The sequence below is a fragment of the Prinia subflava genome, chromosome 2, assembly GCF_021018805.1.
Source record: "Prinia subflava isolate CZ2003 ecotype Zambia chromosome 2, Cam_Psub_1.2, whole genome shotgun sequence".
Classification (NCBI taxonomy): domain Eukaryota; kingdom Metazoa; phylum Chordata; class Aves; order Passeriformes; family Cisticolidae; genus Prinia; species Prinia subflava.
The window spans coordinates 72,512,848-72,525,478 of record NC_086248.1 but is presented as its reverse complement, the minus strand read 5'-3'; the positions used below and the strand labels follow the sequence as shown (position 1 = coordinate 72,525,478).

The 12,631-nt window shown below is 35.8% G+C and overlaps 2 protein-coding genes across 4 annotated transcripts in view; one reads left to right on the top strand and one right to left on the bottom strand.

Annotated features, from left to right (window-relative positions):
• The window catches only part of TTC13 (tetratricopeptide repeat domain 13), a 45,468-nt gene that overhangs the window by 28,051 nt on the left and 4,786 nt on the right, over positions 1–12,631 (top strand). The window contains exons 12-21 of one of the 2 annotated variants that reach the window (XM_063390516.1): positions 148–304; positions 571–701; positions 1,033–1,165; positions 1,648–1,740; positions 5,929–6,012; positions 6,292–6,376; positions 8,669–8,778; positions 10,133–10,268; positions 10,951–11,030; positions 12,173–12,251. In XM_063390516.1, coding sequence (XP_063246586.1) covers positions 148–304; positions 571–701; positions 1,033–1,165; positions 1,648–1,740; positions 5,929–6,012; positions 6,292–6,376; positions 8,669–8,778; positions 10,133–10,268; positions 10,951–11,030; positions 12,173–12,251 — 1,088 coding nt within the window. The remainder of the gene's footprint in view (positions 1–147; positions 305–570; positions 702–1,032; positions 1,166–1,647; positions 1,741–5,928; positions 6,013–6,291; positions 6,377–8,668; positions 8,779–10,132; positions 10,269–10,950; positions 11,031–12,172; positions 12,252–12,631) is intronic. The other variant, XM_063390517.1, reaches the window with a different exon arrangement.
• LOC134547043 (uncharacterized) overlaps positions 6,648–12,631 on the bottom strand; it is a 13,575-nt gene continuing 7,591 nt past the window's right edge. The window contains exons 2-3 of one of the 2 annotated variants that reach the window (XM_063390532.1): positions 7,801–7,887; positions 6,648–6,702 (exon numbers count right to left, since the gene is read on the bottom strand). In XM_063390532.1, the coding sequence (XP_063246602.1) occupies positions 6,672–6,702; positions 7,801–7,887 (118 nt within the window). In that variant the 3' untranslated portion in view covers positions 6,648–6,671. Of the gene's footprint in view, positions 6,703–7,686; positions 7,888–12,631 lie in introns of those variants that run through there. The other variant, XM_063390531.1, reaches the window with a different exon arrangement.

Here is a 12,631-nt window from a genome sequence, read left to right as displayed (position 1 = left end):
CTAATAGCAAAATTACCTAAAAATAATGACTTACTGAAGTCATATTGTTTAACTGATAAGCCTATAACCTGGTTACTGTTTTTTGTAATGGCATAAATAAACTGATCATTCAAACAGTATTTAACTTTTCTTTTTTTTTTCTTCCAGAGTATTCTAGATATTTGCATGCACATTTGGATACCCCTCTTACAGAGTATAATACTGATATAGATCTTCCTGGAAATTTCAAAGATCACTGGGCCAAAAATCTTCCTTTTCTTATAGAAAACTATGAAGAACAGCCAGGGTTACAGCCACATATAAAGTGAGAATTTTTATTTTTTAAAGCCTATTTGAAATGGGAGGGTCTGCCATTGAATTCAATAAGACTGAATTAATTTGAATAGTGGGTGTAACTGCAACATACTGTGTGTGTTCAGTGGGCTGGGAGGAGGAATGAGTGTTCTTTAGCCTGTGTTTGTGTTTCTCACACAAATGGTATTGATTTGCAAAACACAGATTTGTTTGCCAAATGCTTTCAGGACTTTCATAGCTAAGCTGTGTCTCATGCATGTTTTTCTCCTCTGTAAGAGATGTGTTATTTCAGAATTTTGAAAGCTATAAGCCTGATGTGCAAGAACTCATATGTGTAGCTGATCATCTGGGTTCCATGATGCAGTATGAGACACCAGGATTTCTTCCAAATAAAAGGATACACAGAGGTATACTGAAAATGCTCTGTAAATTTGAGAGGGGCAGGGGGGAAGTCAGTGTGGTGATAATTGAATGCTATATCTTTTCTATCTGCAAACTAGTTTTATGCTCTGTTTGTTTCAAATCAGATGGAAAGTTTAAAATAATCATTATGTCAGCATTTTCTGAACCTGGCACTGGAAATCAGGATCTCCCAGACTTTTTGACGTTGTCCATTCTTTTCCTGTAAATACTTTGCTTTCCTGCTTCAGTTTTCCTGTCTGTGCAGGATTGAGTATTTGGCACTAATTGGTTTTCTGTTTCTGTTGTTGGTACCTGTGTCCTCCTGCCTCACCTCAGCAATGGGATTGGCCACTCTGGAAGTAATGCAAGCTGTGCAGCGGACTTGGGCCAACTCCAAAGTTCGGATGAATGGGAAAACCAGACTGATGCAGTGGAGAGATATGTTTGACATTGCTGTGAAGTGGAGAAGGTAATGGTCACACAGGACAGACGGCAAGCCTGGACTGGTTGTCATAATGATGAGTGCTCCAGCTAACCAAAGAGCTGCAGTCATGGCCAAGAAAATGAACACTTGCTGCCATTCTGTAACTAGAAAGGTTCTGATAAAAGAAAAGGATGGTACAACTAGTGCACTTCTGAAAATACTTCATTTTTCTTCTTCTACAAAAGAGGAAAAAATCAGAATATCATTTTCCAATTGAAGCAAAGCTGTGAGAGACCTAGGATCCACGGCAGCTAAGGCAAATATAAATTAACAGTTTCAACTCCAGAAACATCAAATGTTTGAGTTGTATGGTTTTCATAAGAAAAAACCCTATGCTTCAGGAAAAGTTCTTTTCCGTAATCTCTGAATTCTAGTGTTTGCCCAAAATCGTTCTATGAATAAAGCTCTATTAGAAATATCCCATGGATTGAAATGTGTGCCGATGTTGATAATCTTTGTCTTTGTAGGATAGCTGACCCTGACCAGCCTGTGCTTTGGTTGGACCAAATGCCTGCCCGGAGCCTTAGCAGAGGTTTCAATAATCACATTAACTTAATCAGGTATGAGAGTTTTACCAAACAGCATTCTCACACACACTAAAGGATTGTACCAGAAATGACCAGCACTTTGGGAAACAGCATTTTGCAGCATTGAATGTATATGTGCTTACTGTTTTACTTTAATATTATTTTAGGTTTTCTGGTGGAACATTTGGGATTTGTGCACAATTTTCCCTGACATTTCTTCTTTTTCCTGAATTTCAATTGTACAGCTGAGTTATAGCAGTAGCTAACAGGGATCCAGAATATGCATATTTTCACATGCTGTTTTTGTTTCCCAAATAATCTTAAATGTAAAAATTTTATTAAGTTCATCATAGTTGTAATTTTTGTGAATGCTGCTTGTCAGTGGCATCGGTATTGAAACAATGCTGTTCTTTTAGTTTTAATACAAATTTACAGTGAAGAGGAAAAACATAGTTCTCATAATTGTTTTCAAGGCAGGCCAGTCTAAAGCAAAAATGACAAAATAAGTAACCTGTGAAAGATAACAGTTGCACTTGCAAATAAAGGTAAAATTGAAAAGATTCAACCACTGTTGTACGTTCCATCTTCTCCCATGCTGCAAAACTCTGGATTTGTAGTCATGACAGTGCTACCTCCCTTGAAGTGGTACAAGTGTGATAGACTCGATGTGGCAGCATCACTGTCAATCACAGGAGCAGAGTGTGTTTGTGTAAGTAAATACGTAGCCAGGTTTCATCTTATTCCACCCCCTCATGGGAAATACTGAATCTTTGATCTGTCATTCTGCTTTTATGTATGTCTATCTCTTTATTCTGTGAGAAGCTGTACTGAAAAAAGGAGAATAAGGGAAACGAAGCCTTCTCAAGAATTATTTCAGGCAGAGAATAGTAGTGATGTACTGATGTTCATATGCAGAGTCTAATGAGGATTTGTCCTCACCCTTCCAGTCTGTGGAATGGACCCTAGCAGCCTCTCTGTTACTTTATGGAGTGATTAATGCAGCATTAAACTGCAGTGCAGATCATTTACTTTGCAAGATGTGCTGCTTTTTGAACAACCTTGTGCTCAGGCTTCTCTCTTCACTCAAGCCAAGTGTTACATTTGGGCTCCAAGCTGTTTCCGTCTTTGCTGGTGCTGCATTTCTCTTGTCGTATGTACAGTGCAGCAGAAACCACAGTCATCTGTACTTGAAGACAGAGATGCATTCCATACTTCACCTCTTTCTTCATGGTTTTATTTCTAAATGGGAGATTAAAACCTTAACTTCCAAGTGATCTGTGTTGGCAGAAAGGCTTTCATGTAACAACACCTAATTAACGTGCTGAAACTAACACTAAATGTTTAATCTGCAGAAATATGTCCTTGTACAGAAACTCTGTGTCGGGAACACTCTTGTTTTGCAGTGGCCAGAGTACTTTATTTGTTTTCCTTTCATCAGGGAATGCTCGCCAAATTGACTATGTACTGTTACAGCTATTTTAGTTATTTTATAAAAGTCTGAAATAAGCTTCATGAACATTCAGAATTGTAGGCCCACAGTGAGCCTAATTCTAACCTTTTCAGTTTGGCTCAGCCATGGCTTTTGGAGATCTCATCAGCATTTTGTTTGTGCTTATTTGATAGCTAAGTAATGGTTCTCTGGTTTGGTGCCTTTTTTAAAGAAACAATAGATTTGAAGCAGCCTAAATTGGAAATTTGAAGCTGCCTTAGCAGTTGCTCATGCTTTGGTACTGGATGGTGATTGCATTCTTTTTGACTCTGAAAACCTGTTCTGGTTTGGTCATTCTCCAGCCTTAAGTAATAGCCACTTTCTGTGATGACCTTTCTGTTGTGATTTGTTTCTGCTTTTGGCTCCATCCTGATTATTTCACATGATGTGAGGGATAAAATAAATGAACATACGAAGTGGTAATGGTTGTTTTTAAAATTTATTTTGGTTTTGAAACATGTTCTAGTTCACTTTGATTTCTAAATGATGATTTCTTCTTAAAGAATTATGCAGATGCGTATAGTTTCCTTTTTACATTACTCAGCTTGTAAAATGACTGCTGAGTGAAGAGACTAATAGGGCACAGAGCTAATACCCTTTTCTTGATAACTGAGATGGTCTTTCAACTGTCCGTTAAGAAGATATACTTTGTTTTATAGTTAGGTTATGGTTTGAAAGTTATTCTCATACCCATTTGACTAAGGCTGAATTCTTTCTGTAACAGCATGGCTACCTGACAGCCAGGTGTAACAGTAGATTTAGGCTGACAAATAGCAATTTGCATGGTATTAAGATAAAAGCTGTTCAATCAAACAAGAAGTGTAGCAACAGCAGCTGAGTGTTCTTCTAGCATTTGTAAAAGATCTAGTCATGCTGAGCTCAAGCTGTGTCTACGTTTTATTTCATCTGAATTGCTCACCAGGAATTTCTGTGGGCAGAATACTTGTGTTACTTGTCCATTAGCCCAACCTTTTTCTTTACTCGAAATCTTTCCATTGGAAGTCAGTATTGTTCAGTGATTCCTATCAAATGAGTCTTGTCATGGAGGCACTAGCATTCAGTGTCTGCTGAATTAATTTTTCTTTTCCAGAATGCCAAAATGTTTAGACTGCATCAGAAAACAAAAACTTTTTTTGTTTGTTTTGTGTCAGTTTGCGAACCTTTTCTAAAAGAGTTATAAGAAACATCTTGCACCTCACAACTTTTGGTGGGTTTTCAGATCTTAATGTTCTCAAGATGCAGGTGTGTCAGCTGTCTCTTTGTTGGTCTGTAGACAAGGGTGAATCTGGCTTACCTCCTTTCTGTCTTAAATTATCCAAATAATAAAAAAATAATCAAAACTAGTAAGTTTGATTTAAAGTATAGCAAATGTTTTGGAAAGCTTTAGTTGTTTTCATAGACAAAGCAATGGTTTGTGATCAGCTAAACATTAGTGATATCTTAATGTTCTTAATAAAAAAAAGATACTCTGGAACACTGCAACTTTTGAATTCTTGGTAGTAGTGTTTACTAAACAAGAAGAAAGTGTGGGAATAAACACAAATCACTTTGGACCACCCACCAAAAATCTTTATTGGTATGACAGCTTCTAGAGGGCCTTATAGAATGATAGGCCTGCTTTGGATGCATCTTCCAAGATGACACTAAAGATGAACCCACTTCCTTATACTGACACGCTACTGCCTGTTGTACAGATATTTTTTAATACAGATGGAAAATGATGGGACGTACAACAAGGGCAAACTATGTGTATTAGATTTGTCTTCATCCTTCCGCTTTCCCTGCCTCCCTTTCCTATGTGCAGATATGTGTATGTGTTCTAGTTCTGTTCAGCTTTTGAGGACTGATTCTGCTGGTTCTCTGAGACTAGGCATCCTAAGGTGAGACTGTCAAGTGAGACATTAGACAGGGACTTGAGCTGCCAAAAATCCCTTAAAGTGGGAAGGAAAAGCTAGGTGTCCACAGCTTCCTGTGATTGACAGTGGTTTTGCTTCCTCAGAGAGCGATAACGCTTGCTTTATAAAATCTTGTTTTGTAGACTGGGAGAAGAGGAAGGACTCCTACAAAGGCAGTAATGGTATGTAATTTCTCCTCTCAGAGTGATTATAATCCTAACAGGTCTCTAGCACATTTTAGTAGTGACTTTTTTTACTTAGTCCAATGGAAAAAAAACAACACCTTTTTAATGTTTTTGTTTTTCAGTTACTAGTTTTAGCTGTTGGGATTAAAAGCAAAATTACTTCAATATAGGGGGACATAGGTGAATAAAGAAAAATATATGTGGACAGTCAGAGCAGATCAACATGTATATTGCCAAATATGTAAACTGGAGAGTGTTGGTTCTCTAGATGTGCAAATTGAGAATTCTTTCCTAGTTGTGTTGTATCTAGGAGTCTAGGGAAGATTATATCTTGTACAAATTGATAATTATCATATAGATAAGATTTGCTGGCATCTCAGACACACTAAAAATGGGGAAATATGCATGGAAAGTAGTTTATCAGAGAACAACAGTTCTAATGATACATAAGTTTGAGCAAGTTCACTATGTAATCTGTATTTTAAATGGAGGATTGGCAATTCACCGCGTGGATAAATCCTACGTGGTTCATTTCTTTAATTTACAGAGCATCTGTGAATAAAATTGTGTCAAATATTAATGAGTAATATTTGTGTCCTGGGATGCTGGGTTGAAAAACAAGACTTCAAAAATCCCTTTCGTTTCTTTGTAGGGGACAGGTCATTAACATCCGGTACCTGGAATACTTCGAGAAAATTCTTCATTTTATCAAAGACAGAATCCTTGTTTATCATGGGTAAATTACAACTTTTTTCCCCCCCTACTTGATTTGCCTGGTAATAGTGATCTGAAATTTATGTAATATTCATTTCACAAAGTCTGAAAGATTTTCTTCTTAGTTTAGTAAGTTTTGGTTTCCTTAGTATATATAATTATTTAAATTCCTATTGGAAATGGAAAATTGTATTTATTGCCACATAAAGAGACTTAAACTAATAGGAAAAAAACCTCTGTGAATTACAGTGTATCTAGAAACTAATACAACTGTTGTATTTCATATTTAACTTTTTTCCAGTGCTAATAATCCAAAAGGACTGCTAGAGGTTCGAGAAGCTTTGGAAAAGGTACACAAAGTAGAAGATCTTCTTCCCATAATGAAGGTAAATTACAGAAAAACTTTAATGTATGGTAAAAATCATAAAATATGTTCTGGGAGATGCTCAGTTGCTCAAAACCATTGTATATAAACTCAAACTGAGTTATTGGGAATACTAGCTCAGGTTACTCGAAATCTGCATCTATAGGGTTGGACCTTCCCTTTGATATGTGGGAATGGGTGATGTGTATTTGAAATCCTTGGCCTGACTCTGAACTGGTAACAAAATTATGGGAAACCAAAATGTTAAATGTAATTCTTTGGAGAATTCAAACCTTCTCAACCGAGAGGACTTGTGGTCACATCTGCCATAGTGGGCTCACTCTGTGCCTGTACAATAGGAAGGAGAAAAATTGATTGATGTGCCTGAAAGATTAGGAATATGGAAGTTCTTTTTACTTTTAGGTTCATCGATGCAGCTCAGTATGTGGGGCTGGCACGGGAAAGGGGGGGAATAGTTGCCCTTTGTGACCAATAGCTAAAATGAAATCCTGGATAACATTTTTGAGTTTAGGAAGACTTGGCAAAAAAGGAGTAGGAAACTTGCAGGTTTTCTTCCTGCTGCTGGTGATCTTTGTAGAAAGGCTTTGGATATATGACATGCAAAATGATTTATACTCTTATCTTAACTTGAGTAGTAAGGTTTGAGCTTGGTTTAAGTAAAAGTTGTTTCCCTTTTCCCCCATTCCTCCAAATTAATCTAGGGTGAACAATAGGGAAATATTTGGGTCTGTGGAAACAAAGTTACAAAGTATGTCTTTTTAAAGGATTGGAGAGGGTTTTAATCAGAGCAGAATAAAATTCGGGGAGAAAGAGTTATGTTAAATAGAGACAAGTTCTTTACTTTCTTATCTTGTGTGTCCACATTGGAATTTTGTATCTAAGCAAAGCAGCTGGGTTGCCATAGAGCAGAGATCTCTTAAGATGTCTTGCTGCTACTCCTGACAGACTGTCTGGATTTGGATGTGTTCTTGGTACTAGTGCTCAATCATGCACTGCAGTTACCTTTGCAGGAGCTATGTGGCTTAAGCACTACATTTTTCTATGGGTTTTTATAATATATTGTGAATATATGTTCTTTGAAGACACTCTAATTTCATGTGTCCTTTTGATATTACTGTCTTGTTCTTGGCTTTGAGAGATGAAGCCAAGTGGATACGAACTGAAACTAAACAAAAGCTTTTGCTAAAGAAGTAGTGGATGGACAGCTAAGTGTTCCCTACTGGACACAAATGTTCAAGTAGGACCCCGCAGAGCATCTAATGTGGTTCCTTTCAAATTGTAGACCAGAAAAAATGCTACTAATGGAGTTAAAAATAAAGGTTACTCCAAGAGAATAATGAAAATACATAAACATGGTGGACTGTACATTATTATTTCAAAGTAAATGTCTCAACTGGCAGCAAATAATCTTCCCAGTTTCCATACCTGTAGGTTTTGGTCTGGTTTGAGTTTCCTGCATCCCATTCCAAACTTATCAAAGTGGAATGCTGTCTCACTAGAGGCTTTTTGTTCCTGTAAAATAAATGCAGATTCTTTTGAAACAAAACACTCTGGATAACAGGTTTTGGGTTAGTACAGATAACTGTCTGAGTAAACACTAGTGCATATTAGTTATTATTAGTGCCTGTAGAAAATAAATATCCAATAGTGGCGTAATTGGGTTATTTGGATAGCTGGCAAATGCTGTATGTGGAAAGCTGGGGTTTTGGCTTTACTTAAATGCATTTTTGTCTGGTTTAGACTCTCTGGCTACAGTGTTACTCTTAGATAATGTAGCTTTGTAAAATTCTTAAACCTAGAGATATTTTCCTTCCTATAAGGATAAACATCAACTGAAACTGGATCACAGTTAAGAAACTGTTGCTTTGAGTTGTATTCTGGAATTCACACTTGGACTAATACAGCCACTTCTTGGTGTAAACATAAAATGAGATCTCAAATTCCTGTTTTTCCATTTATATCGTTGCACCAAAAGGTTACCATCAATATGCAACTTGGGGAAGAATCTGTACAACTTGAACTTCTTTGTACAGTAGCTTTTCATAAACAGCGCATTTTATTCACTATTTAGTTGTAAAGTTGAATACCACTATGCCTCATTCAGTGTTTATGGTTTCCATTCAGAAGGAAATAAAGGATGAATGAAATAGTGTCACTAACAGTAACTTTGTTCTGTTCCCTAAGATTGTCCACAGTTTGTTTCTACTCTATGTATTTTATGTGCTTCAAAGCAATAGGTAGGCAGTCTTTGTCTCTGCTACCTCTAATATTACTTTTTTTTTTCTTTTGAAAGCAGTTTAACAGTAAAACCAGAGATGGATTCACTGTGAACACAAAAGTCCCCAGCCTGAAGGATCAAGGGAAAGAATATGATGGATTCACAATTACAATAACAGGAGATAAGTATGTTCACTGTTTTCAGGGGTTAGGGTACAATAAGTAATGATGAACTATTAGCAATTAATTGTCTGAAATGCCATTTCTGCTCACATAAAGTGAGTTTTGTTTTTCACTAGTGGCATTTTTGTAAATAACTAAAGTTTATTCATTTGAGGACTTGATTCCTGTTGTTTTGAACAAAAAGGGAATATGGGTAACACTGATGGAACTGAGTTGACTCTCTAACATATAGCACAAAAGTGAAAAGAGACCTTGATTTTCAGCTTAGACTATAAAATGCCTAAAGGGGAGAAATATCAAATACCTCAGTCTTTATACATATCAAAATACATTTCTTCTTGTGAGACCTTGTCTTTTGTGTTGACTGAAAAGTTCTGAATGGAATAGAAATCTCTGTGATCTAAGAATAGAAGACACTTTCTTCTATTAGAGATTTTGGCCTTTTTTATGTTTGAGATGTTTGCAGACCTTCTATCTGCAGATGAAAATTTAAATAGTACCTGAATGTATGAGAATACAATTAGGAGGCTCAGGTCACTGTCTGGGTGAGATAGTAAATATCTCACTTTTTGGATTCTGATTCCTTGTCTTTCTGAAAAATGAGCACGTCTGAAGCTCAGAAGTGCTGTCATACTGTTAAATAAAAACTTTTTAAAATTAAAGTTAAAATTCTCTGCATTGGGATTTTTCCCAGAATTTGTATGCTTTCAATGAGTGTCATGGAATCCAAATTTCCCTGCTAAAATATTAATGTATCTCTTGATTTTTTATTTTACATTCTAAATCACAGGTTTATATATGGTGAAAGGGCATTAAATATATGGCCTCACTATTTTGAGGAAAATATTTTGGTGTCAGTAAACAGCCTAACTTTGTTCTGGACAAACTCTGTTCAGTATCATTCAGTCTGTTTTGAGCCATAGTTTGTAACTGCTTTATACCAAAACAATCCTGTTTTGGTAGTTTAGAAATGAAGAAAACTACACTCCATGCTCTATACAAAAATCCTAAGTCTGTGAAGATAATTTGAAATTTCGTATTTCTCTTTTTTTTACCCACAATGTAAGTGAAACACTAATGCTTGTTGGGTATTCTTCAATGGAAATACTTCATCTGTGATTAGGTGGAAGTCTTTATATATTCTTTCAAACTTAAAATGTGATGTAGCATTTTTAATTCAGTGATTTTGAGGGTTTTTTTAATTAAATGGGAAGCAATGCAAATAATCTCCTGTTTAAGGAAGATGATAGGAAAAAGGTGATGTGTAACTGTAGTAGATTCGTAATTTATCCTGGATATGCATCAAGTTCTGTTCAAAAAATGTCTTACCTCCTTTTCTTTTTCATCTGCTTAACAGAGTGGGGAACATACTATTTTCAATAGAAACTCAGATGACAGAAGAGAGAACACAGCTGTACCACGCAGAAATAGATGCACTATATAAGGATCTAACAGCTAAAGGAAAAATTCTAATTTTGTCTGCAGAGCTGGGGGTAAGGCTGTTCATGGAATTATTAACACCGTGAAAAAGCCTTTTATGTTTTTATACTCTTGTTTAATGGTCTCTGTTCTAATATTTTTTGACAGAGTTCTTAGGTAATAAAGTTACTTAAACCCAATTATGCCAAATACCATAAGAAGTTGTTATAATTTTATCTGTTACTTTAAAATTTGCTGTGCTTTGCCTGCAGTACTAGAGAGTGCCCAGGCAAGGTCTCAATATCACAGTGTGTTCTGTTTTTTTCTTGTTTTTTTCTTACTTTTTTCATGGGTCTGAGATCACCTTTGTTATCATCCCTACAAGTACTAGTACTGTTCAGGATTTGGCTCGTGGTGGTTATGTATAAGATGAGTAACACAAATTCGTGAGAAGCACTAGAATTGTGTTTGTGTTGGTTTGATATGCTTGGACGATCTGACTACATTTGAGCTTGTGCTTTTTCATCCTTTAATAGGTGTCTAGATAAACTGTGTTTCATATAAATGTTAAAGATACAACAAAATAGTTTGTTTAAACATCTGTTAATCAGACTTCAGCTTCACAGTTTGACATTTTCACATTTGAAATGGTTTTTAAAAAATAATGGTGATAACGTAAGATCTTTCAATGTGTACCTTTATAAAGTATTACCTGGCTGTTAAACTGTCTTTAATTCACACTTTTTTTTCTCTTAGGAAGTAGATGCTGTTTGCAACTTGATCCTGTCACTAGTTTATTACTTCTACAATTTAATGCCACTTTCAAGAGGATCTAGGTTAGTGTTGATATTCATCATCTGTTACTTTGAATGCCTGCTGTACAATGTCCATGTCTTGCAGTTCTTAATGTATTTTTTAATGTTAATATTACTTTTTAACAGAGCTATGTTAAAGAGCTATGTTATGCACAGCCTCTCCTTTTGTGCTGCTGTGACAATGGGAACTGACTTGGTACTGTTTTAAAACTAGTTTGTAATTGCTAATGGTAACTATTCATACCTGCTTGTATATTTAAAATGATGAGTAGTCTGTATTATAGACATCAGCTCACACAGTGAGAACTGTAATTTTTAAATTTTAATGCTTGGTTTTCTAATCCATATTGTCATACACCACTGTAATTTCACTTAGGGAGTTTTTCTGAAATGTGTATTTAGGATGAAATATACTTTGGCATAACTTATTTTAATTATACACTAAAATATTATTTTAGTAAATTGTTGCAACTGTTAAAGTCATCAAATGAAACTGTAGGATAAACTTCCATATGTCACAGAACTCTTCAGCTGGAATTCTAGTTTAATGCAAACCTCCTTACATCTAAGACTGTTCTGAATCTCTGTTCCACAAAGTACTTAGGCACTTAACATCTTTCATCTTACTCCTAGATACCGTTCAGTATAAAAAAAACCCTGAGATTTTGGGATTTTATAATCAGATTTTGCTTTTATCTCATAGAATGGAAAAATTAAGAGAAATTCTGTTTGAGATTCACAGTTAAAAAAAATTAATTTAAAAATTAAATAACTGAACAGCTTTACAGTGCCTCTAGCTCTATTGCAGTAGAGCTCATAAACTCTTTTGGGCTACAGCTGATCTTCCTGGGAACAGGAGTCTGCTTTTTTTTCAGCCCTGTGGAGTCTTAAGACCTCCAGAGTCTGAAGATACGGTTCTGACTAATGCAGAAACAGTAGTAAAATTCCATAGGTTCATAACTTCATTCTAGTGATGTTGGATAGTTATAGTGATTTCAGTTTTTAAGTGTTTTCTGCTTGGTTTTTTTCTTCTAAAATAACTAGCACAGTAATATTTACTAGCCTTCTATGAGACAAGACTATGTTCCATTTCTTTTGTGGTCTAAAATAGCATTATGGAAAGACTTCTGCTCCATTTATTGTTTTAAATTTTATTCTTTTAGTGTGATAGCTTATTCAGTGATCATGGGAGCACTAATGGCAAGTGGAAAAGAAGTATCAGGAAAAATCCCTAAAGGAAAGGCAAGTATCAAAATATCAAAGTACATTAGCTCAGTCATGATGGAGGAAGTAATACTTGTGAATGTGGGGAAAGAGCTGTAAGAATGCATAGAAGTTTCATGCTTATTTGCTGGAGAGGGTCAGCTGCTGTGATGTCTTGCAGCCTGAGAGAGTGTTGAAAATTCCATTGCTATTCTGACAGCTGGTGAATTTGGAGATGGTATGTGCAGTAATTTGGGTTAGTCAAATTGTAGCAGTTTGGTCCCACAGGAATTACAAATCTGTTACTGAAGCATTTCCAGTGAGCTGAGCTTCTCTTCTGAGCTTGCTTTGAGAAGGGTTCTGGGAACACTGAAGCAGAATTAGTGACTCCTCTAATGCACAGCAGAAATTTTCTGGCT